Below are 26,292 nucleotides of genomic sequence, written 5' to 3' on the forward strand. Positions count from 1 at the left end.
ACCTGATATTCCGTCTGGGTAGCCTCCAACCTGATGGCATGAACATTGACTTCTCTAACTTCCGCTAATGCCCCACCTCCCCCTCGTACCCCATCCGTTATTTATTTATATACACACATTCTTTCTCTCACTCTCCTTTTTCTCCATCTGTCTCTCTCACTATACCCCCTTGCCCATCTCTGGGTTTTCCCCCCCTCCCCCTTTTCCTTCTCCCTGGGCCTCCTGTCCCAAATTTCTCTCATATCCCTTTTGCCAATCACCTGTCCAGCTCTTGGCTCCATCCCTCCCCCTCCTGTCTTCTCCTATCATTTTGGATCTCCCCCTCCCCCTCCCACTTTCAAATCTCTTACTAACTCTTCCTTCAGTTAGTCCTGACAAAGGGTCTCGGTGTGAACGTCGACTGTACCTCTTCCTAGAGATACTGCCTGGCCTGCTGCGTTCACCAACAACTTTGACGTGTGCTGCTTGAATTTCCAGCATCTGCAGAATTCCTCGTGTTTGCAACTGTAAGCCCTTTTTATTGTCTCATAATGTGTAAATTAAAACCCTTAATTATTAGGAGCAAAAAGAAAATAACTTAGCAACTAAATTTTCCCATCCAGGTCGCACCTTAAGGATTATCTTTTCTGTCACGCGTGCATCAAAATATACAGTAAAATGCATTATTTGCGTCGAATCAGATCAGAAAGAGTTGTGCTGGGCAGACTGCGTGCGTCGCTACGGTTCTGCCCACAGCTCACTGACCCTAACTGTACGTCTGACCGGAGCACCCGGAAGAAAGCCTGTCTGTCACGGGGAGAACATAGAAATGTATCACAGTAAGTGGTGAGAACTGACCCCAAATTGTTGAACACTGGCGTAGTAAGGCAATGTGTTAACTGTGCCGCCACTATTCCAGTGAATGCACATTGCCAGTATTAAGGGGAGGAACCAGCCCTGAAGTGAAAGCACCCAGGACCTTGCCCCTGGATTCAATACTTGATGTAACAGCAGAGCAGATGGTCAGATAAGTTGGCATCTGACTGTTCCATACGTCCACACAGCAGGCTGCAAGTGCTGAGCTTCAAGATGTGCCAAAGGGCTTTTCTTGCTCCCTACGGAACCACCAACAACAGGAGTGCGACGTTTGAAAGTAATGAGCTTTCCCCGGAACGTTCATCTTCTTTGGAAAGATTAACTGTTTTGCTCTTCATAGGATTTCCAACAGAGAAAGAATGGTTTACTCTTGTGACCAGAATAATGTTTATGGACAAGCTCTTCTAGAGTGTGCTAATACGCTCGTTCTTGTATTTCAGAACACTGCAGAGTTCACCATGTCCAAGCAAAGAACAGTGTACCTGGAGTGTGGGAAATCTACCCAAGTACTTTATGTCATTGGAACTGTGATTAATGTTGATATTTACAAGTAAGTCACCAATCTTATTGTAAAATTCACCTGGCCATCTTTTCCTGTGGCAGAGCCTAGAATAGCATTTTAGGAGTCTGATCTCGGTGGTCACTGGAAATGAACCAACATCAGTGTCCCTCTCCTAGGCCAATGTCCCCAGCTATGAATTTACACTGTGTAAGCTTACATTGTAAACTCATATCCTCCTTGTGTTGAGAGATCAACCTTGGTTCAAACTGGAATCGATACAGAATGTAACTCAATTAATTCTCGGTAATGGCATGCATTTCCAATAAAGTAATGAGACAGTGACTAAAAAGGGAATATACATGAATTAGCAAGCTACGTCCAGGGTCAATACTGTGGCATCAGCTTTTCATCATAGGCTCTAGTAAATTAGATGAAGGAACCGAACTTCAGAGAGAAACAAAAAATCTATGTGGAGGTGGCAGCTGGACGCTACAGAAACAATGAGCCAATGATAACCTAACATTTTCTTAATTGAAATTGGTGATAGTGGAAGCAGATTCAATTATCTTCAGTTAAGCGAGCACAAAAAGCAAGGCCACAGTGAAATAGTTGACTTTGACTAGCCCTGCTGTGAACTGATGTGGACTTGATCGTTTGAATAGTTTCTTCCTATTCAAATAGTTTATGAATCACTCTATAATTTTTTTTGGATTCTGTAACTGTGAGCAATTATTAATAATGTCTGGGAATACAGTTTAATCTAATGTTATTTTTGCATGTGCAGAGCTTGCTGCAATTGAACACATTTGAAAAAATTGTCTTTGGTTCTGAACTGGGACTTTTTAAAATTATGGGCTATATTTGTTAGGAATTGGATTAAGCCTGCTTGAGATGATGCATTGCATATCACTTGCAGCCACTGCAACAAGCTGTTTTAGGTTTCATATATGTATGAAGCAATAAATGAATTTGACAAATACTTTCTCTTGCTCCAGGCCATCTCCTCCATTATGTCAGGCTTTTCAAGTCACCTCAAGTCCTGGTGTTGTTTGTTCCATCTCAGATCGAAATAATTCAAATATTGCTGCTCAATCTGCAAATCGCTGGACTCTCAGTGAAGAGATCTTTCTTGAGATTAGGGTGGACCAAGTAAGCCATACTCCCAATGATAAAAAGGTAATATTGTAGTGCCACTGCTTAATAATATGGTACTTGATAAAGCAGAATTACATTTAAATTGAATCGTTTTGTGAAAAATAAAAATTACTAGTGGGAAAAAAAAATACCAAGGATGGCTATAATGGGAAACATAATAGTCATCTTTAATGGAAAACAGGTGGCAAATGTGTCCGGAGAAAATGGAAGGAAAGAAAAACTTAACAAAGTGCTTTGTTTATAAAAGGCAAGTCATTTCCTGACAGCGAATCTCTCCACTCCCCAATGTACGAGAACACCAAATCCACTTCATTCCTGCTTTCTGACAAGAATAGAGCAAGGCAGCAAGATAAGACTTCTTGCTGCTGTTAACATCTGAAATAATTAAAGGTGTAACAAAAGAACTGGAATATTCATGAAGCACGGAAAGCCTGGGTGTGGGGAAGAAGTAAAACAGTTAATTTTTAGAAAACTAGCAGGTTAGTATCTCAGCTTCACAACCTATAGACTCACTTTCAAAGATTCTGCAACTCAGTTATTATTTATTTATAGTATGTTTTTACTATTTGAATATTGGTTGTCAGTCTCTGTTTTCATAAATTCTTTATTTTCTTGTAAATGCCTGCCAAAAACCTCAACCTTTGGAGGCTTGTGTGCCTCAATGACTCGGTGTCAGGACTTTATGCTCTGGCTCCTGGTCGGGCTTGCCCATGCCAAACAGGTCAAAGGGTAGAGTGCAGACTGAGACTGGTCCACCAGGTTTGGGGTTTCAACTCGGCGCGAATAACCCTGACTACTAACACAAAATTGTTACGGAAAAAAGCAATGAAGAATCCTTCTACATCTGAGTGTGACAGTATCCTGAGTCTCTACCCAGGACTTGCACGACTGACAGCAGTGAAAACCGAGAGGAAGCTATTGACATGACGAAGGAAGCCATGAACACCGCCAGAGATGGAAGACCCTCATTGTTGCCCTATATGTCAGAAGTGTATGAGACAACATAAGCCTGTAAGAAAATGAATCTCAAGGTGACATATGTGGTGACATGTATGTATTTTGATAATAAATTTACTTTGAATTTGGTAAGAAAAACCAAAAGCAATTTAAGTCAGAGGAGCAGGAGCGAGACCTTTGAAAAGATTTTTAGCTTAAGTCTATAAGTGGCAGAACAAGGTGAGAAAACTTGTGTGAATCTGTGCTTTACTTTTTTTAAAAAAAGCAATGAAGTTAAGATGTAGAAAAAGCAAACATTGCTGAAAACACGCATTAGCAACTGTACAGAGAGAAACATGTTTCAGGTTAATTACCTTTTATCATCTGCAGTTTTCTTTTCAAATCTATGACGCACTTTAAAACACTGATTCAGCCGGTGTGGCCTCCTGTATATCGGTAAGACTCAACGTAGATTGGGAGACCACTTCGCCGAGCACCTTCAATCTGTCCACCAGAAACAGTGGGATCTCCCAGTGGCCACCCATTTTAATTCCACTTTCCATTCCCATTCCGATATGTCCATCCATGGCTTCTTCCACTGTCATGGTGAGGCCACACTTAGCTTGGAGGAACAACACATTGTATTCCTTTTGGGTAGCCTCCAACCTGGTGGCATTGAACATTGATTTCTCAATTTCCAGTCATGTCTCCCCCCTCCCCTCACCATTTCCCATCCCCTTGTCCCTCTCATGTTATCTCCTTGCCCACCCATCACCTCCCTCTGGTGCTCCTGCCCCCCTTTTTCCTTTCTTCCATGGTCTTCTGTCTCTTTCACCTATCAACTTCCTAGCTTTTTGCTTCATCCCGCCAAGTTTCACCTACTGCCTGGTGTTTCTCTCTCCCCTCCCCCCACCTTTCAAATCTACTCCTCAGCTTTTCTTTTCTCCATTCCTGCTGAAAGGGTTTCAGCACGAAATGTTGACTGTGCTTTTTTCCATAGATGCTGCCTGGCCTGCTGAGTTCCTCCAGCATATTGTGTGTGTTGCTCGGATTTCCAGCATCTGCAGATTTTTTCTTGCTTGTGATTCAGCCACACCTAGGTTATGGGTCCATTTCTGCACACCACACTTTAGAGATAACAGGGAACACATTCTAAGATCAAAGCAATAGAAAGATGCAGAAGAGATTTATTGGAATGAATTGATGCAAATAAAGGACTTTTGTTGCATGGATAGGCTGGAGAAGCTGAGGTTGTTTTCCTTTTAAAAAGAAGGCAATCTAATAGAGAAACAACACACACAAAATGTGTGAGGAGCTCAGCAGGTCAGGCAACAGCTATGGAAATCAATAGATAGTCAAAATCTGATAGAGAAATTATGATTGAAATATCAAAAACCAGAGGGCCCAGAAGAATTGCAAAAAGTAATATGGAAAAACTTCTTTTAGGCAGCAAAGGGTTGGGGGGACTAAGGAAGAAAGAATCATTACTAGTATTCAAAATATTTAACTAATGGGCTCAGTGCTTTATAAGGAAAAATATTGCAGTAATCAACACGAGATTCTGCAGATACTGGAAAGCGAGAAAACCGCACACAAAATGCTGCAGGAACTTAGCAGGTCAGGCAACATCTCAGAATGCAGTTTAATATAACCGGTGTACAGTATGTTGACCGTTCGTTAACAGAAGTAGGTTAGGAAACTCGATACACAACTCGTAATTAATTGAAACTTGTGCTTTATTGTCTCTGCACAAACAAGAACGCAACTATGTTGACCCCCAGGGCAACAAGTAGAACATGAGTTCTACTGATTCCTACTCAGACCATTTTCCCAATTTATAACACCAAAATAGAGGATCTTCGTTGGCCTGATGATCAATTTTTCCTTCTCCCAGCCCCTGGCGTGGGTGGCGGTTCTTCCTTGTGATGCTGGCTCTCTGGAGAGAGCTATTGCTCCTAACTCCTATAGTGTTCCTATTTGGTTTAACTGATGTATCTCCAACTCAATGACTCAAGGTTATTTGACCTACCCTGGATCACATTCTTACTGGCTCTGGTCCAGAGCTACAACCAGAATTGTTCTATGGCTCCAGCCCCCCTAGCCTTGTGCCTTTGTTCCTTTCAACTCTGACTGGTTCAAACCAGTGGAACTAGGTGACCCAGTCACAGAGTCTAACGAGATGACAGAGTGCTTCTCTAGAAAGTCTGCCACTTTACATAATAAATAGCTATTCATCTGAGGGTACGTCCACACTATGCTGGATAATTTTGAAAACGAAGCATTTTCTCTTCGTTTTGACCTTCTGTCCACACTGAAATGGCGTTTTCATCCCCCAAAAACAGAGATTTTCAGAAACGGTCTCCAGAGTGAATAAATCTGAAAACGCCTAATATCCGTTGTAGTGTGTACGGGGTAAACGGAGAGATTTAAAAACGCTGTCATGACAACTCCACAACAACAATGCTTTTTCTGCTTCTGCTTGGTACTGCGCAAGCACTGCCGGACGGCTGTTGTAACGCACAGTCGGTGTGAGTGGCGTGACAGTTAAATTGTAAAGTGAGCTTTTCTGACTATTTAAAAACACTGCCATGACGAGCCGGAATAGATGGCCGCAGCGCGGCATTTCGTTGTTTTCTTGAACGCAACCCCCCCACATAACCTAACAATTTCAGAACAGACGGACGAGACAAGCTAGGAGAGTTAGAAATGTACTCACCAAATACTTTGACCCATAGCTTACTGAATAAATAAGTATACTCACTTTGCCCTGTTTTCTGTCCTTGCTTGTATGAAGGTGGTTTACCTATTTATGCAAGTACTTCTCTGACAATAGATGTGTAACAGCCTAAGGTAACATTGTATGGAAATACAAGATAACACTGATACAGACGTTTTATACATTTAACAACGTGCTTTATTAATGCAACAGAGTTAGTCAGTTTTTCAATGTTCATCGTCAGCCGGGTCATACTGTCCGTGAACTCCCTGTCGGTTGCCTCCATACGCTCCAGTATCTGTTTTTTTTTTACTTTTAAGTCCTCCTGCACGAGAGCCAAGAGCAAGTCCTTTTAAGTTTTTCTAGTCTGTAACTGGGCAAATGCGTATCAAGTATACCGTTTCCTCGCATGCCCAGTAGGAGGAGATTTGTCCAAATATCTGTCTAATGGGGACGGAGATATTTTGAAAAATGCTTAGTGTGGACGCCTGTCGTTTTTACTCGAAACCGGCGTTTTCAAAATTATCCGGCGTAGTGTGGGTGGTTAGGTCAGTAGCTGAAACTCCTTGTGTCTACGTTCAACTGCTCTGTTTGGATTATCTCAGAGCAAGAATCAATTCAGAGTTCACAAAATGGGGGGTTGGGGGGGGGTGGAATTTGGCTGCAAGGACAATCTCACAAAGTAGCCATCTCCGTCTCCTTCAGGCAAATGGCAAGAGGAAAGACAATTGGTTTGTCTGCTTTCACTGTGCTTGATCCATTGGAGTTTGATATTTTCCTTCATTTTAATTCTGCCATGGCCGACAAAGTCATGAAATTTGTTGTTTTGTGAGAGGAGTATCCAGCAATACATAATAAAAACTATGAATTACATTTATATATATATAACATTAAGTAAATAGTGCATAAAGAGAGCAAAACTAAAACGGTGAGATAGTGTACCTGGATTCGTTGTCCATTCAGAAATCTGATGGCAAAGGGGAAGAAGCCGCACCTGAAGCATTGAGTGTGTGGCTTCAGGCTCCTGCAGCTCCTCCCTGTTGATGGCCATACGAAGACGGCATGTCCTAGGTGATGGGTGTCCTTAATGATGGATGCTGCCTTTTTGAAGTATCACCTTTTGGGATGTCCTTGACGCTGGGGAGACTAATGCCCAGGATGGGGCTGGATGAGTTTGCAACTTTCCGCAGTTTTTCTGATCCTGTGCAGTGGCCCTCCGCAACTGGTCAAAATGCTCTCCATGGTACATCTGCAGAAATTTGCGAGAGTCTTTGGTGACCTACCAAATTTCCTCATATGTCTGAGCACGCCGCTGTCTTACTGGGTAAGTAGCCCATCGTCTCCACTTATCCCATTATCCCCACTTCCAAAGTAGTTTACATGATCTGTACTTCTGAGTTCTCAGATTATACCTCCTGTTCTATCATGGTAACAAAAACATTACTTTAAAATACCCTCTGCGTGTGATTTCCTTCCCACTTAAATGTCTCTTTAAAAATATAATATTTTGACTCTTTGTCTCTTTAAAATATATTACTAATCATCAGTATTAGTTTTTAGCTTTCAAAGGGAAAACAGTCAAAGCTTCAGCTTCTCTGTCCTCTCTACAGGCACCACAACCCGTTAAGTATTTGCCCCTTTGCTCACCTTGAGCATCCTTGCTGTCCATTTAAAGCCATTTTATGTCTTATCTCCCAGTTCCCCTCCCTTGAGGGATTCAAACCCCACTGCAGGCACTCTCGGTGAGATCTGTCCCCGTGATCTGATTGCGTAAGATTCCACGTCTCCAAAAACATTGACAAACTTCTATGGAGGCACAGTGGGGTGTAGCCTAACTGATTGCAGCACAGCCTGGTTTGGAAACACCATTGCCCATGAACAGAAACGTCTACAGAAAGTTATGGATATCGTCCACTCCATCACAAGCAAAGCCCTTCCCACCATTGATCATATTGATGTGGAGTGCTGCCAGAAGACAGCAACGTCCGTCATCAGAGACCCCCGTCCCCCCATCGCCATCCAGGCCAGTCAGAGCTCTTTCCCATCAACCAACCCCCCCCACATTCTATCAGTCACACAGAAATGAGGGGCAATTTACTTAACAACCCAATTGCAGAAGGAAGTCAGAACACACAGGGGAATTTCACATATGAAGTGTAAAATTGACACAGGAGATCAGAATTGAACCTGGGTCGCTGAAGCTCTGAAGCTTCAGTTGTACCATCCGCAGCACCATCTCACCCTTTTATCTACATTTGTTTCCAGATAAATAATTCCTGATTTTGAAATTATTTAACTTATTCCTGCTCCCCTCTGTAGGCTCTCATCTTCTTTCATTTCCTTCCAGTCCCCTCCTGCCCTACAACCCTCCAAGGGTTTCTAGCTTTTCCCTACTTAAAAATTCTTTCCAAAAGCCACGCCTTTCTCTGCTTTGGTTCATTTTCCTTAACATCTCTTAGTTTAGCAGATGTCAAATTTTGTTTGATGGTTTGGAAATACACTATTAATTAGAAGTTAATAAATAAAATGCTCCGAGTGGCTGTTTCTGCTGTGAATTTTCTTATTTGACCTTACAAAGTATCGAATGAATCACACTATTTATTGACTTGCAAGTAATTCTTTAGGTGGCCCTTCAAAAGTTTAGTGACTTTGAGAGTAAATGTGGAAAAATTAAAAGATACTATAGCAGTATAAATTGATGAAATTATGTTCCTTCTGTTGTCATATAGTAAAATTTTCACATCAGATCTTAGTGCTCAATAACTTCATCATTCAGTTCTGCTACAGTTGTTAAGACTAACCAGAGATGGAGTGGTCTGTAATTTGATAACTTCTACCTTTCTCCAAGTGACTTGAGTAGAAGCAAAATATGGAGGAGGATGTGCATTGTGTAACTGATTGAAGATCCCTGTTTTGCATCACTACTGAAAATTAGAATGACCCAACCTATTCCCAACCCCAACATTGTCATTAACTCTTTACTGCACTCTTCCTCCAGGTTACGGTTATGTTCTACAGAGGTGATTTGGCAGAGCCCATTGACCAGATGACCCTTGAGCTCACGGCGATCAGTAAGTTATTGACACCCAGATTAAACATGCCCAGGTACTTCATCTGTTTTCATGTCAATGGTAAATGAATTGTGCTTGACTTTGTTACTGGGGACATCCTCACCTCCTAGAGTCATAGAGGAATACATTTGACCATGGTGCTCATCAATGTAGTCCCATTGCTATCCATGTACTTAGCCAAATGTCTTGTACTCTTCCAAGTGTTGATATCACACTTGTCTCAACCACTGACTCATTCCACATATATATCACCTCAAGTCCCCTTTTAAATCTTCGACCTCTCACTTTAAACCTGTGCCCTCTAATTTTTAACTTCCCACCTCTGGGAAAATGATGATGTGCCTTCACATTGCCCCTCATGATTTTCTATATCTCTGTAAGGTCACTCCTCTATCTTCAACATTCCAAGGAATAAAATCCGAGTCTGCCCACCCTTCTCAATAACTCAGGCTCTCAAGTTCTGCCAGCAACCCCAAATCTTATCTGCACTCTTTCCAGTTTAATGCTGTCTTTCCTATTTTTAAAAGATGACCCTCCTTTTTGTAAACTTAAAGGGCCAAATAGCCTCCTAGATTCTGAGGAAAATGAAAAAAAAAGATCAGTCATGTCTCCTGGAGGCAAGTGAGACTTGGATGCCATTTCTCTTACACACAAGAATTGCTGTCAAACTTTGCAAAACATATAATGATCTAACTAGGATGGATGCAGTAACACAAGTCTAGCCCAGACGTTTAAGGAACATGGGATACAAGATACACTAGTTAATTGGTGATAGGTAGTTGTGGAAGGGTGCTTTTCTGATTGGACGTCTGTGACCAGTTGTTTTTGATATTACCAACTTAGATGTGAGCATAGGAGTTGTGATTAGTAAGTTTGCAGATGACACAAAAGTTGGTAGTGTCCAAGGCTACAGCAGAATATAGATCAGGTGGAAATGGGTCATTTGCAACTGGAATTCAATTCCATCAAGATCGAGGTGGTGTATTTTGGAAAGTCAAAAAGAGACAGCAGATGTGCAAGAAATGGAGGGCACTAAGGAATGTTAATGAGCAGAGGGACTTTGGCATTCAAGCCCATAGTTCATGAAAAGTGATAACACAGGTAGATAGGATGGTGAAGAATGCACCTGGCATGCTTGCCTTCTTAGGCTGACACACAGAATACAGAAGTTGGGATGCTGTATTACAGCTCCACACTTGGAGCGTTTAGCTCTGGTCATCACACTGTAGGAGGGATATGGTTTTGCTGGACAGAGTGAGGAGGAGATCCATTATGATGTTGCTGGTTCGGAGGACTTCAGTTCTGGGAAGAGATTGGATAAACTTGGTTTGCTTTCTCTGGAGCAAAGGAGGCCGAGGTGTGACCTGATAGAGGCATAGAAAATTATAAGACACATAGATGGGTATAGAGTCAAAATCTTCTTCCTGTGGCAGGGATATCAGAAACAGGAGGGGACTGGGTTAAGGTGAGAATGGTCGATTGTTTGATATCTGGAACTCACTCCTAGAGGAGGTGGTGATGTAAGATGCAATCATTGTGAGTCGGGTGCTTTATAGAAGGGTATAAACCTACTGCAGGCAGATAGGATTGATATAGGTGGGCAAAGAGGTAGTGGTGGGCTAAAGGTCAATTTCTGTGCTGCTGATCTCTTGGACTCTACAAGTTACTCTATTTTATACCCTGGGTGTCCTGGTCATGACCCGTCTGCGGTATTTTTACAGGTAAACATTCACAATGAAATCTGGTCACAGGGAATACCGATGCTGAAATTGATGTGGTGGCCATGCAAATATACAAACAATATTACATCAGGGTGATAATCTTTCTTCCTTTTTCCATGCCACTTGGTTAATCTCTTACCTCTCACTTACAGTTGTGTCACTGGATGTGGATGCAGATCATGATGGTATTATTGAGAAGAATAATCCCAATAAGGTGATTAAAAATAGGAACTTAATTTATGTTTTAATACACTTCTGAGGTGAATTTTTCCACTTTTTTCTTGACCAAGATATTCATATTGTAGGATGTCAGCTTCACTGGCAAGTGCAGTATTTAATACCTTTCCCTTAATGCCAGTAAGTGCCGAATTCCCAGAATTTGTTTTATTTCAGTTTTTCATTACCTACAGTTTAATTTTTTTTCTAATTATCTTTTAAATTACTGCTCCTACCTAACACATTCAACGATTTTCTCCTCCACAATGGGATTTCTGAACAGTTCATGAATGCTATTTTGTTTTTTTTTGCACTATTTATCTACTTCATAATTTATTCAGATTAATATTTATCATATACTGTACACAGCACATCAAAACAGACAGTGAAATGTTTGTGCTAACCATCACAACCTAGGATCTACTGGGGGCAGCTGGTAAGTGTTGGCACACATTCCAACACCAGTATATCACATGCAATAATAAATGTCCATATCCAACAGTCTTGATGAAGGGTCTCAACCAGAAACATCGACAGTATACTCTGTTTCCAAAGTTGCTGCCTGGCTGGCTGAGTTCCTCCAACATTTTGTGTGTGCTGTTTTGGATTTCCAACGTCTGCAGATTTTCTTGTGTTTGCAATAGTAAATTTTGTGTCTTTGCACTGTACTGCATCACAAACAAACATCACATCATATAAGTCAGTGGTAATAATTATGATCCTGAATCTTGGCGGTTGATTTTGATACATCAAGAAGCTACATGTGCTCATATAAGTATGATTTAAATATTTTTTTTCTTTTCTTTGCCAGGGTTCCTGGAAGTGGGGTTCCAAAGGACACGGAGCCATTCTTCTTGTGAACTGCGACCGGGAGGAGGGCAGTGGAATTGACAACTCTGATGACAAAGTTTCCGTACTTGAAGGTGAGAAGCTATACAGACTATCACAGATGAAATACTGCTGGCTGAGTCAGCATGTGGTTACTCCGATGCAAATTATATCTTTATGGAAATGTTCAGAAGATTTGACATGTAACAATCATTCTTGATCATTTCTTCTGGAGGGTGATTAAAAACATGGCAACTAAAGTCTTGAATGAGTACCACTCACTTTATAACATTTGTCAAACTATTCAATCCCAGCCAGAATCTTACAGTACTCCAAATCTCATAATGCCTTTGCTTTGCACATTATCAAAGGCATTACCACATTATCACCCTTGTGTGACATTATCAAAGGCAGTTGGAGAATCTAGATACAAGATGTTCACTGGTTATCTCTTATCTTGCCAGGTAGGTCCTCCAATTTCCTGTTGATTTGTCAAATATGATTTTCCTTTCATAAATACACATTAACATTGCTTAATTCCTTTCATATTTTCTGAATGTCAGTTCTTTCATACCTTATAATAGATGCTAGTGTTTTCCTGACTAGGCTAACCAGTATGTAGTTTGCAGTTTTATCTCTCCTTCCATTTTTTTAAAAAGTGGGGCTATTTTGTCACTTCCAATCAGCAGCAACCAAACCAGAATCTTTAGAATTTGGGCTGATGATAACCCATCTATCCAATGTACTGTAGAATATATACTCACTGGATGTTTTATTAGGTACGGCAGTGGGACCCGTTGTGGTCTTCTGCTGCTGTAGTCCATCCACTCCACTTGTACATTCAGAGAAGCTTTTCTGCAAACCAAGGTTGTAACGTGTGGTTATTTGAGTTACTGTCACTCTCCTGTCACCTTGAACCAGTCTGGCCATTCTCCTCTGATCTCTTCATTAACAAGGCATTTTTGCCCACAGAACCATCACTCACATGATTTTTTCCCCTGTTTTTTTGCACTATTCTCTGTAAACATTAGACTGTTATGCGTCAAAATCCCACGATATCAACAGTTTCTGAGGTACACAAACTAAGGCTATGTCCACACTACGCCGGATAATTTTGAAAATGAAGCTTTTTCTCTTCGTTTTGCCCTCCCGTCCACACTGAGCCGGCGTTTTCAGCTCCCGAAAACAGAGATTTTCGAAAACACTCTCCAGAGTGAATAAATCTGAAAACGCTTAATATCCGGCGTAGTGTATACGGAGTAAATGGAGAGATTTTAAAACGCTGTCATGACAACACCACAACAACAATGCTTTTTCTGCTTCTGCTTGGTACTGTGCAAGCACTGCTGTACTGCTGTTATAACGCGCAGTCGGTGTGAGTGGCGTGAGAGTTAAACTGTAAAGTGAGCTTTTTTGACTATTTAAAAACGCTGTCATGACGAGCCGGAACAGATGTTCGTTGTTTTCTTGAACGCCACCACCTAACAATTTCAGAACAGAGGACAACGAGACTGAAGCCAGAAGGGTTAGAAATGTACTCAACCAAATACTTTGACCCATAGCTTACTGAATAAATAAGTATACTCACTTCGCCCTGTTTTCTGTCCTTGCTTGTATGAAGGTGCTTTACCTATTTATGCAAGTACTTCTCTGACAATAGATGTGTAACAGCCTAATGTAACATTGTATGGAAATACAAGATAACACTGATGCAGACATGTTTTATACATTTAACAAAGTGCTTTATTAATGCAACAGAGTGAGTCAGTTTTTCAATGTTCATCGTCAGCCGGGTCATACTGTCCATGAACTCCCTGTCGGTTGCCTCCATATGCTCCAGTATTTGTTTTTTTTAGTTTTAAGTCCTCCTGCTCGAGAGCCAAGAGCAATTCCTTTTAAGTTTTTCTACTCTGTAACTGGACAAAAGCGCACCAAATATACCGTTTCCTCTTCACCTGTTTGCTGTGCGTCCTGCGCATGCCCAGTAGTAGGAGATTCGTCCAAATATCCGTCTAATGTGGACAGAGATATTTTGAAAAACGCTTAGTGTGGACGCCTGCCGTTTTTACTCCAAACCGGCGTTTTCAAAATTATCTGGCGTAGTGTAGACGTAGCCTAACTCATCTGCTGCCAACCATCTTATTCACACTTACTCACATTTCCTCCCCACTCTGATGTCTGGTCTGTAAACGGCGGAACCTTTCGACTATGTCTTCATGCTCTTGTGTATTGAGCTGTTGTCAGGATTGGCTGATTAGACATTTGCTTTCAGGAGGTGTATCGCGTCTACCAAATAAAGTAGCCACTGAGTGTAGATCATTGGGCCTTGGGGCTTTATCAGCTTTCAGTCATGTTAAATTGCCGGACATTTTTTTTTAGCTAATTTCCTCATTTTCATTAGAATTTTTGTTCCCCAGCATTTCCAAGAAATTTTGTTTCCTCTTCCATGAAACAGGACTGAAGCATTTATCTAATTGCTCTGCCAATACTTCTACCCATCAAGATTTTCCCATTTATAATTGTTATTTTTACTAATCTTATTCCTATTTTTACTTTGTAGCATCCTTTATGTCTGCTTTAACGTTCCATACATGTTTACACTCATGTTCCATTTCTTCTCAATCTTTTATTTTTGGTGAATTCTAAATTGCTCCCAATTCTCAGGCTTGTTACTTTTTACAGCAAGAATCAAAATGATGATTTTTAAATGAAGACACAGTTCAAGGGGTTCTCAGTGTAGGTTGGGTGTAATGGATGTACGAGACTTAGATGGACAGACAATTTGAGGAGAAGAAGCGCTGGATAGTGTTTCAGCACCATGTGAACGCAGGAAGTGTCAGAGCTGGACTTCATCACTGAAGTGGAATTTCCAGTTGACTGATATTCGATGAGACTTGCGGATGAAAACTTAGCTCCTCTGCAAACAGCAATCCAGTTGTGTCATTCAGTTTCGGCTCTGGGAATGAGAACTCACCTGGATCAGGGCAGCACAGAAGTGTAGCTGTTCGCACGCCGCTTTGAAAATGCCAGCTGGCCATCAGCTATTGGGGTTCGATTCTTGCCGTTGTCTGCAAGGTTGCTTGTACGTTCTCCCCGCCATTGCGTGGGTTTCCCCCACATTGCACGATTAGGGTTAGTGAGTTGTGAGCATGTAATTTTGGTGATGGAGACATGGCCACACTTGTGGGCTGCCCACCATAATCCCCACTGATTCGATTTGATGCAAACGATGTGTTTCGCTGTAAGTTTCAATGTACATGTGACAAATGAAACTAATCTTCAAAATCTTTAGATTGGGAGAAGAGGTTCATTACTCCCATATTTAGTTCCAGTATATTACTGCCCACTCAGTTTTGGATGTTGGATAAACAGTATGAATAATCAGAAATGATGAGCAAGCTTGAGAGTTTGAGAAGTAATTGCAGTAAGGATCATCAACATTTATGGGCAATCTGATATTGTATCTTTCAAGGATATTATCAGGGGTTGGCAGGTGGATGAGAAGTCAAACGTACAAAGAATCTTTAGAAGGAATCATTGAGAGTGTCCTGACCAGTTGACTCATCGTCTGGTACAGGAATTGCAAGCCATCTGTCCATAAGACTCCACTAAGAATTGTGAGGACTGCTGAGAGGATTACTGGGGTTTCTATTCCACCCATCTGAGACGGTTCACAGGAGTGCTGCATACTCAGGGCCCTGAGCATTGTCAATGATCCCTCCCGTCTGTCCAACAATCTCTTTGACCCCCCTACCATCAAGCAAGAGATATTGTAGAATTAGGACAAGGATTGTTAGGATGGGGAAACAGCTTCTTCCCCCCAGGCTGTGAGACTACTGAACTCCCTGAGACCACCCAGATCTCACCATGTATAAAGCATCAGCAGGGTGATACCGTTCATTTTTTTAAACTTGCATCATAAGTGTACCTTAATATTTATTAATTTGTTCGCGGTAATATTACTTGGCGTGGTGTGTGAGTTATTTGTACCATGTTGTGCTCCTTGGTACGGAGGAATATTGTTTCATTTGGTGAGATACATGCACAGCATATGGTTGAATGACAATAAATGAACATAGAAATTTACAGTACATTACAGGCCCTTCGGCCCACAATGTTGTGCCAACCATGTAACCTATTCTAGAGACTGCCTAGAATTACCCTACTGCACAGCCTTCTATTTTTCTAAGCTCCTTGTACCTATCTTAGAGGCTATTAAAAGACCCTGCTGTATCCACTTCCACCACTGCCATTGGCAGTGCATTCCACAGACCCACCACTCTCTGTGTGAAAAACCTACCCCTGACATCCCCTTGATACCTTTTTTCCAAGCACCTTAAAACAATTATCCCTTGTGTTAACCATTACAGCCCTGGGAAAAAGCCTCTGGCTATCCACATGATCAATGCCCCTCATCATCTTATACACCTCTATCAGGTCACCTCTCATCCTCCATCACTCCAAGGAGAAAAGGCCAAGTACACTCAACCTATTCTCATAAGGTACGCCCTTCAATCCAGGTAACATCCTTGTAAATCTCCTCTGTACTATCTGTGTTGTATCTATATCTTTCCTGTAGTGAGGTGACCAGAACTGAACACAGTACTCCAAGTGGGGTTTGATCAAGGTCTTATATATATCTGTAACATTACCTCACGGCCCTTGAACTCAATCCCACGGTTGATGAATGCCAACACACTGTAAGCCTTCTTAACAACACTGTCAACCTGCGCAGCAGCTTTGAGTGTCCCATCAACACTGACCCCAAGGTCTCGCTGATCCTCCACACTGTCAAGAGTCTTACCAATTACATTATATTCTGACTTCAAATTGGACCTACTAAAATGAACCACTTCACACTTATCTGGGTTGAAGTCCACCTGCCACTTCTCAGCCCAGTTCTACATCCTACTGAAGTCCCGCTGTAACCTCTGGCAACCCTCCAGACTATCCGCAACAACCCCAATCTTTGTGTCATCAGCAAACTCACTAACCCACCCTTCTACTTCTTCATCCAGGTCATTTATAAAAAATCACAAAGAGGAGGGGTCCCAGAACACCACTGTTCACCGACCTCCATGCAGAATACAAACCATCTGCAACCACCCTTTTGCCTTCTGTGGGCAAGCCAATTCTGGATCCACAAAGCAAAGTCTCCTTGGATCCCATGCCTCTTTACTTTCTGAAGGAGCCTGGCATGGGGAATCTTATCAAATGTCTTACTGAAATCCATATACACTACATCCACTGCCCTACCTTCATCAACATGTTTTGTTACACCCTCAAGGAATTCAGTCAGGCTTGTAAGGCACGACTTGCCCTTGACAAAGCCATGCTGACTATCCCTAACTTGTATAAGGAGGATGTGTGAAGAGAAATTATAGCAAGTGCTTATTTTTTTCTCTTAAAAGGGATGAAATTAAATGAGAACAGAATCATACAGATGGATAGTGAAATAGAGGGATTGGAATATGCAAGTGTATAACAGTTACAGTGACAATAATTCACCAGCAAGGTCACATTATCAATAACAGTATTCAGCAGCCTGAAGTGGTCTAACAAATGAGAGATTTCTTTCTTTCAGACTTGGAAGACATGTCACGTATGATCCTAAGAACTGAAGGGCCGAACAATTTGCCAGATGGGTACAAACTGAAACTGTCCATTTCTCCTCCTGATAAAGAGAAAGTGCAGATCTTTCGCCATGATATGAGTGAGTGCGTTTGACTGACATTCTCCACAAGGAGTTTCTTTCCATGAATGCCCTTCATTGTTTATATCACAGTTTCCAAGTTTTAAACCCCAAATTCCACATCTAATACCTACTTTTTAATTTGCTTCATTTTCTACTTGGTTGTCACTCTAGTTCTAATAGCTTTTCACTATTTGTTTAGACCTCTCATTTATAAAATAGCAAACCTATTCACAGCAAAACGTATTGAACTTCAGATCAATGCTCAGTGTTGAGCATCGATTCACTTTCAGTTTTTTTAAAAGTTCAGCATGTTGTTTGTAGGAGCCATATGCATCTGTTCTCTATCTGCATTGTGTTCTGTGTCGCGTGTTTATTATGGTACCTAGTCACATAAGTGGGGAGCGTGGTAAAAGCGAAGGGAATAAGTTAAGTATTCATGCTTCGTTCTGAGCAGTTTGGGGCCGGGGACCAATGGATGTTGTACCTTTTGCTGACCGCTCAATTATGCTTAACTTAGGCTGGGTACGCTTAAGTTTCATCGCTTCTAGATTGTATGTTTGTTAATTGCTAATAAAGGATCAAATACACATTTTCAACTTTGGAACAGTCATTTTTGGAGCTGCGGATGTGTCATGGAAGTCTAACAAATCCATGGAGTTGCCAGCAGCGGCAGATGTTTTGGTTAGAATTGGCTGCTATATCATTTGATTGTTCTGTTTTAATTCCCCCTTTATTTCTTCTTATTGCAGCAAAAATGACGAGAGTGCTGGGTAGAACGAAGATGTCAACTGATGTGGAATTTACAAAAGGGAACAACGAAATTCATTTCTTTGCTGAAGGGCTCGTGTTTCCAAATGTTGAGATGACTAAACTGGTGACCATCCACCTTGACTTGCTGCAAAAGGTAGTAACATTTTGACCTTCAAAATATGTTCTGTGACTGATGAAATTGGTGCAAATGATGCAATGTTGGGTTCAGGCTGTTGAATCACTGTACACTGCAATTTGTAGCTGCCTTGAATCTTAAAGAGGCATATGGCACGCTGGATTTCATAGCCCAGTAGTGTTGTGACATTATATATTTACCAAATACTGGCTAGGCAATACTTGGAGTGCTATGTGCAGATCTGGTCGCTGCATTTTAGGAAGATATGTTTGCACTTTAGAGAATGTAGAGGAGATTTACCATGGTTATTTATTGCTGGGATTGGAGGATCCACAGGAAGATGAATCTCGGGGTTATATATGGAGACATAAATGTATTTTGGTAATAAATTTACTTTCAACTTTGTAAAGTTATGGGGAGAGATTGGATAGGCTGGGCTTGTTTTCCCTGGAACAGAGGAATCTGAGAGGCATAGATAGGGTAGATAATCAAAATCTTTTTCCCATGATAGATGTATCACAACAAGAGGATGTAGGTTTAAGATGAGAGGAAGGAGCTTCAATGCGGATCTGAGGAGGAACTCTTTAAAGAAAACAAAAAGGTGGTTGATATCTGAACTCAGCTAGAAGAGATGGTAGAATCAGATATAATTGCTACATTTAAGAGGTATTGAGACAGATATTTACCGTTTGTAAAAAGGCAAGGCATTGAAGGTCATTGTTCTAATTTGAGCTAATAGGATTAGTGTAAGTGAGCAAAACGATCGGCATGAACGTAATGGGCCACGGCTCGTTTCTGTACTGTGCAGCTCCGATTTTATGATTTCCAACTTAATAGAGTCTTCTACTTTATCATGAAATAAGCGTGTTGCCTCATGTTTAATCATGATTTCTGCCCACTTTTATTGAATCATAGTAAATACTACACCCACCCACCCTCAGTAATCTGTAAATCAGCCAAATGGATTGCTCTTCATTTTCTTAAATTGTTCTAGGCATGTATGACAAGATGAGTCTCCTAACACCCTGTGTCGATCCACCTCTCTGCGCATTTCCCTTTTAACCTGCTCCTGGTAAAGTACGAGCAGAAGAAAGCCAGAACTCCACTGATCCTTGACCTACTTGTTTATTTTATTTAGAGATACTACACAGTCACAGGACCTTCTGGCCCACACAGGTCAGACTGGACCAACACGTCTTTTCCTGTCCAAGATGTTTGTCTGTTTGTGTCTTCCTAACTTCCCTGATGTTAATTATGTAAGGTCAAAAATACAAAAAAAACACCACAGGTAGATAGGGTTGAAAAGAAAATTTTGTCACATTAAACTTCATAAAACGGAAGTATTGACTACAGGAGTTGTGATGTTCTGTTGAAGTTGTAGAAGACATTGGTGAGGCCTAATTTGGAGTATTTGATATCCTCCACCTACAGGATAGGTATCAATAAAATTGAAAGAGTACAGAGAAAATTTACGATATTGTTGCTGGGACTTGAGGACCTGAGTTATAGGGAAAGGTTGAACAGGTTGGGAGTTTGTTCCCTAGAAAGCAGGAGAATGAGGAGAGATTTGATAGGGGTGTACAAAATTCTGAGAGGTATACATAGGGTAAATGCCAGCAGATTGTTTTCACTGATGTTGGGTAAGACTAGAACAGGAGGTCATGTGTTTAGGGTGACAGGTAAGATGTTTATGGTGAACATGAAGGGGGAACATCTTCGCTCGGAGGGTGGTGAGAGTGTGGAATGATCTGCCAGTGGAAGTGGTGGATGTGCGTTCAATTTCAACATTTAAGAGAAGCTTAGATAAGTTCGTGGATGGGAGGAGTAATGAAGGGTTATGGTCTGGGTGCAGGTGAATGAGACTAGGCAGAATAATATTTTGTCATGGAATAGATGGGCTGAAGGGCCAGTTTCTGTGCAGAAGTGTTTATTACCAGATATATCTTTTGTATCGTTTAGTCTTCCTTCAAAATATTTTTCCTGCATTTCATCCGTGGCCACATTTGATAAACAAACTATTTCGTGACATTAGCGCATTTTCTCCTTTTCAAACTTATTCAAAGTCAGTGGCCTGAATTCCATTGTCAGAATGCAACAAGCTGACATTTCTCTATCAATATTGGATTGTACAACTTCATGCATCTCACTTCCTTTATCTGTATCAGAACTGCAATTACTGCTGGAAGTTGTCGGTTTTGGTTGCCCCATTAGCAAAGCCTGACACTGTCCATTCCCAACAGCCTTGAATTTTGCAGCTTTGTATTAGTACTCTCTTACTCCCGCTGTTGATCCATTGATCCTGACTTATCCAATTGCCAATCCTGGGCTCATCCTATTACAGACAATTCCTTTGTCCTACCTATCTCTCTCCACTCCTTGGAGTTTTTCCCTCCTACTTTCTAAGGCAATGATTCTAGATTAATGGCAAAGCAACAGAATTTAATGTTGATAATGAAATATCAATAGAAGTATTTCAGTCATTACCTAACACTATTTCCTTCTCTTCAGCTTCACCAAGACATTCCCATTTTCACTGAACAAGTCATATTTTGTTTGGCTCCATGGATTATGACTCCTAATACTCTGTGTCCTGCAGAAGTATTTGTGTGCAGGTAGGATGATGTTCCTTATAGTTATATTCATAGTCATAGTCATACTTTATTGATCCTGGGGGAAATTTTGTTAACATTGCACTGACTTCACCTAGTCATCCAGCTACTTAAGCTGGCTGAGTTAATCATAAGGGATCACTTAATCGCAAAAATCTACAGCAATAGCAGAAACCTAATTATTCTGCCTTGTAAATGTACTATTTGCTGGCTGATTTTATGATGCCTTCTAGCTGTTTTGAAGTCTGTGACTGAATGACACTGCAAGATTTAGACTAGATATAGCAGAATGAATATAATGTAAAGAAACTAGCTGTTCGGTATTTTTAATCAAAAATGCTAAACAGTTTTTAAAATCAAAAATATTGGTTTAGTCTGTCCCATGGGAGAAAGTATATGCTTAGCTAACTCCCACATACAATTATTTAATAATTATTTTCAAAATATTTGTATTGTTCGAAGAATATAAATTTGCCAAGAGACTGAGTATAGCTCTTGGCCTTTTTGAAATAGTGAGATTTTTCTTATTTATATCATCCTGAGAGCCAAGGTTAAACAACTCAACAGAAAATCCCGCTGCCATTGCAGCATTCCTCACCTTTCATTTGTGTGTCAGTCTAACTTTTTACGTTTGTCAAACATGGATGATTAGTGGAATGGTGAGGGTCAGCAAATTACTTGGGGTCAGGAGATAGAGAAAGAGGTCCACATTTCTCAGGGAAATGGGAAGAGTGGAGAGGGATTCGGTACGGTTTGGGAATCAGGGCTGGTAGGAAGAAGGGGTTAGGGTTGCTGGAAGGTTGGGGAATTGGAGGGAGGGGTGTGCACCTCATGGGGTGAGTGGGTTTTGAAGGAACCATTTCAGTGCAAAACGTGAGATTCAAGGACATGTGGTGTGAAGGTCACATTGTCCTGAGAATACATGGCAGCGGTTCCCCTGGAATAATGTGGTCCAAGTTTCCACGTTTAGTCCAAACTGAGAATTTTATGGGGGTTAGGGTCTCCAATGAAAAAATAAAAATCACATAAAGATGCTAGCATGATTGAGAGGAAATTGCCCAGTAAAATTTTCCAAGTGCTGCAGAATGACCCATAAATGATTATTGTCACATTGCAGACCAGAGTTTGAAGCTGAATTTCAACTGAATTGAATTTCCAGCAGTTTTGTTTCCAAAGAAGAAATCTACAGCAACAGCAGAAACTGAATCATTCTGCCTTGTAACTGTGCTCTTTGTTGGCTGATTTTATGATGTCTTCTGGCTGTTCTGAAGTATGTGACTGAATGACACCGCAAGATTTAACTAGATTTGGCAGAGTGAATATCACAGGAAAGAAACTAGTTATATGGCATTTTTAATCAAAAATGCTAAATGTTTTTTTGAAAAATCAAAACCATTATATTATTAAAACTAAGATTACTGGGATTTGGAAGGATCTGGTTTTAAATATATGGTTTTGGTCATTTGCTGTGATATCCTTTCTGGCTTGGAGTCAAGTTTAATTTAATATGCTCTTGTAAAATGGTTTGAAATGTTCAACATGTCATAGGAGTTGTAAAATTGTCTTAGTCGCTATTGGAGAATCTGCAAGTCAAGCCTAATGGATATTTACAAGGAGTAGTTAAGTTATTACTGGGGGTTCAGATTTCCCAATTTAGTTATAGATGAAGAAATAGAAAACCATATAGAATAAGTGTGTGAGATGGAGTTCAGTTTGAGAATGTGAAGCTATCTGTTTTATAGTCCCTAAGAGCTAGAGAGCAGAGCATTTTAAAAACCTATGTTTCAATGTCTGTAAGGTTGCGGAATGCTGGAATGCAGTTGTGCTATGTTGGTCAGACTTGTTCTGGAGGAAATCAAATCAAATCAAGTTTAATTATCATTGAACCATAATAGATACAGCGAAGGAAATACAGTTCCCCTGGGGCCAAGGTACAAAGCTAACAAAATAGCGAGTAAGGAAGCATATTCACGTGAAAAAAAATCATACATGTAGTCAAAGACCCTCAACGACATGTCCCGCAATTGATGGTACAGTCTACCGGCAGTGTGCAGATACATGCAGTCCAGCCTGTCATTCCACTGATCAAACGTGGGAGGGCAGCATCAATGGGAGAGGCCAGTCCCCTGCCAAGTGCGGACGCCACGCTCCACCGCCTCTGGCGTTTTCTCACCTGGTCTGCAGCAGTAGGCAAGCCCACGGCTTGAGGCCTAGTCCTTGCTACCACAGAGGCTACACAGCTTCCACGATGTCTGTCACACCACTAGACTACGGTGATAGGCCTGTGGTAACTCACATAATCACTGTCCAACAGTGTCTTCTGATTGCAGGAGAAATGTCGGAGACCATCTCCCATGGTTATGCTGCACACCGCCTTCGCGCACCAATTCCGCTGCCTTTGAGTGGCGGGCAGCGACACAACCTGCCACCAGGTCACCTCCTTCAACATCCCAGCTGGCTCTTCTCCCAACAGCCCAGCCGGCTCTGCTGCCGACATCAGCCCAGCTACTCCAATCAACGAGCAGCTCGCTGACGGAGAAGTCCTGCAGTACCTAAAGTTCTTGGAGTAGAATTGTCTCACGATCATAAAAAAATACATTTATCCAAGTAAAAAAGCACCTTTGGTTGCCCCCCGAGAGGCCACTGTGTGCAAATGCATCACCATCTTACTGGAAGATGGTCTTTCTGAGCACGCACCTCTTGAAGAGGGAGTACGTTGAACCACCCTGAATAGATTTATTAAAATGGTACTTTGACAAGGTGAAAGCATGAGTTGGTCGCACTGAATTGGAACATAATTCTTTGAGCTTAGAAGATCTCAGTAATGTCTAAGTTATCAGATTCACTATTCTGAATCTACTTTTCTCCCCCACAGTGTAAAATATAATGTAAAATTCCTGGAAGAATTCAGAGGATTTGTGGAAAAGGCACAGTACAAGCTAACAGTTTGTCCTGAAAGCCAGAACATGTCAGATCTCTGGATTCAGGTAAGACAGTGAATTTCAGTCCACACCAACAATGAGCATCAACAAAACAACAGTAATATTCATCTCCACAGATGGAGACACTATATTATCGCGTCAAGTTAGTCGCCTGCATGCAGAAGTCAGCAATACCCAGTGAAGGATACACATTCCTGGAGACTAGGTGAATTAAGCAATACGGAGATAAGGCAAAATATGGAAGGAAGCTGTCTGTTATGCTGTTATCACCTCATTCTGGTCTGGTTAATCTTCTGCTTCTGTACTTCATTCTTAATATCAAGGAATACCAAACATTCTCTAAACAAACTTACTGTGTGACAAAGGAGATTCGCTTTTTCTCAGAGCAGACTAGGTCACAAGACCAGAAGCCAGAGCTATGCAGCGTGGAACAAGCCCTCTGGCTCAACTTGTCATCACCAACCAAAGTTAGTCACTACGGCCAGTCATTTCCCTCTAAACCTTTCCTATTCATACATCTGTGCAAATGTCTTTTAAAAGCTGCAGCTATTTGTGTTGGCACGTGGCCAAGTGGTTAAGGTGTTCGTCTAGTGAATTGAAGGTCGTTAATTCGAGCCTTGGCTGAGGAGGCGTGTGTGTCCTTGAGCAAGGCACTTAACCACACATTGCTCTGCGATGACACTGGTGCCAAGCTGTATGGGTCCTAATGCCCTTCCCTTGGACAACATCGGTAGTGTGGAGAGGGGAGACTTGCAGCATGGGCAGCTGCTGGTCTTCCATACAACCTTGCCCAGGCCTGCGCCCTGGAAACCTTCCAAGGCACAAATCCATGGTCTCATGAGACTAACGGATGCCTATATAATACCCACCTCTACCATTTCCTCTGGCAGCTTGTTCCATATACCCACCAACTTCTGAACACTAAACTTTCCCCTCAGGTCCCTTTTAAGTCTCTTTTCTCTCACTTTAAACCTACACCCTCTAGTTTATACTCATCTACCCTGGGAGAAAGACTGTAAGAATCCATCATATCTATGCCCCTCAATATTATGAACCTCTTCGGGCAGGTGGGGCTCGTCAGCATTGGACGGCAGACCACCTAGGAGAAGGAAACTCTGCTTTTAAGCCTCCACTGCCTTGTGGCCGTACCCATCCATGGGAAAGGCTTCAGGAGTAAACCCCGAGGAAGAAATCCGGAGCCAGGTTTCCTAAGGCTGTTTGATGTTGTTTACAAGTACACTCTGGCAACCTCTGCGACAACACTGGTGCCAAGCTATGTTTCCACTTGCCCTTCCCTTGGACTACGTCAGTGATGTGGAGAGGGGGGATCCCACTGCATGGGTAACAGCCGGTTCTTCAAATCTTCCCGCCCAGACTTGCACCCTAAAGAGGACACAGTCCACCAGAGGCGCAAACCCACGATCCCCTGGGATTGACAGCTGACTACTACTGGAAGGTCACATCTCAGCCTCATTTGCTCCAAGGAAGAGACTCCCAGTCTATCCAATGCAGGGCTGGGGTCTGGGGTCATGGCATAAAAAAGGTTGCGAACCCCTGATCTAGTGCCTCCTTATTACTTAAGCCATCCCGTCCCTGAAAACAATCCTTGAATCTTTTCTCTACTTTCTCTAACTTAATTAGATCCTTCCATTAGTTAGCAGCCTGAACTGCATACAATATTCCATCTGCAATCTCACCAATGTCTTGTACAGCTATTACATGATTTTCCACCTCTTCAGAATTCAGTGTCCTATCTGATAAAGGCAAACATGCCTACTTTGCCACTTGTCTACCCAGATGCTTCTTTCAGTAAACTACATACTTCATCATAAGCTACATAAACTACATCATAAGCATCTTTGTTTTATGATACTCTCCGGGTCCCTCCCACTTGCTCTGCAACTTAACCTGGTTTAACGTCTCAAAATGCAACAGTTCGCACTTGTATGAGTTACTTTCCCACTGCTAGTTCCTTGGCCCACTTCCCCAGTTAATCTAGATCCCATTCTTCATTGTCCACCACACCCCCATTTTGGCATCAAGCTTAATAAATATGCCTCTTACATTTTCAATCAAATCCTTCATAAGCAGCTCATCACTGATCCCTGTATACAAGTAACAACTTTTTACTACCACCTTCTGGATCCTTCCGAGTTAACT

General features: G+C 41.6%; 1 protein-coding gene across 1 annotated transcript in view; it reads left to right on the plus strand.

Annotated features, from left to right (window-relative positions):
* Positions 1 to 465: 465 nt before the first annotated feature.
* The window catches only part of padi2 (peptidyl arginine deiminase, type II), a 41,374-nt gene continuing 15,547 nt past the window's right edge, over positions 466 to 26,292 (plus strand). The window contains exons 1-10 of the mRNA XM_072244894.1: positions 466 to 506; positions 1,296 to 1,405; positions 2,353 to 2,533; positions 9,163 to 9,235; positions 11,109 to 11,170; positions 11,984 to 12,095; positions 17,585 to 17,713; positions 18,445 to 18,599; positions 21,090 to 21,193; positions 24,066 to 24,177. Coding sequence (XP_072100995.1) covers positions 1,314 to 1,405; positions 2,353 to 2,533; positions 9,163 to 9,235; positions 11,109 to 11,170; positions 11,984 to 12,095; positions 17,585 to 17,713; positions 18,445 to 18,599; positions 21,090 to 21,193; positions 24,066 to 24,177 — 1,020 coding nt within the window. The 5' untranslated portion in view covers positions 466 to 506; positions 1,296 to 1,313. The remainder of the gene's footprint in view (positions 507 to 1,295; positions 1,406 to 2,352; positions 2,534 to 9,162; positions 9,236 to 11,108; positions 11,171 to 11,983; positions 12,096 to 17,584; positions 17,714 to 18,444; positions 18,600 to 21,089; positions 21,194 to 24,065; positions 24,178 to 26,292) is intronic.

This window comes from Mobula birostris, chromosome 27, assembly GCF_030028105.1.
Source record: "Mobula birostris isolate sMobBir1 chromosome 27, sMobBir1.hap1, whole genome shotgun sequence".
Lineage (NCBI taxonomy): Eukaryota > Metazoa > Chordata > Chondrichthyes > Myliobatiformes > Myliobatidae > Mobula > Mobula birostris.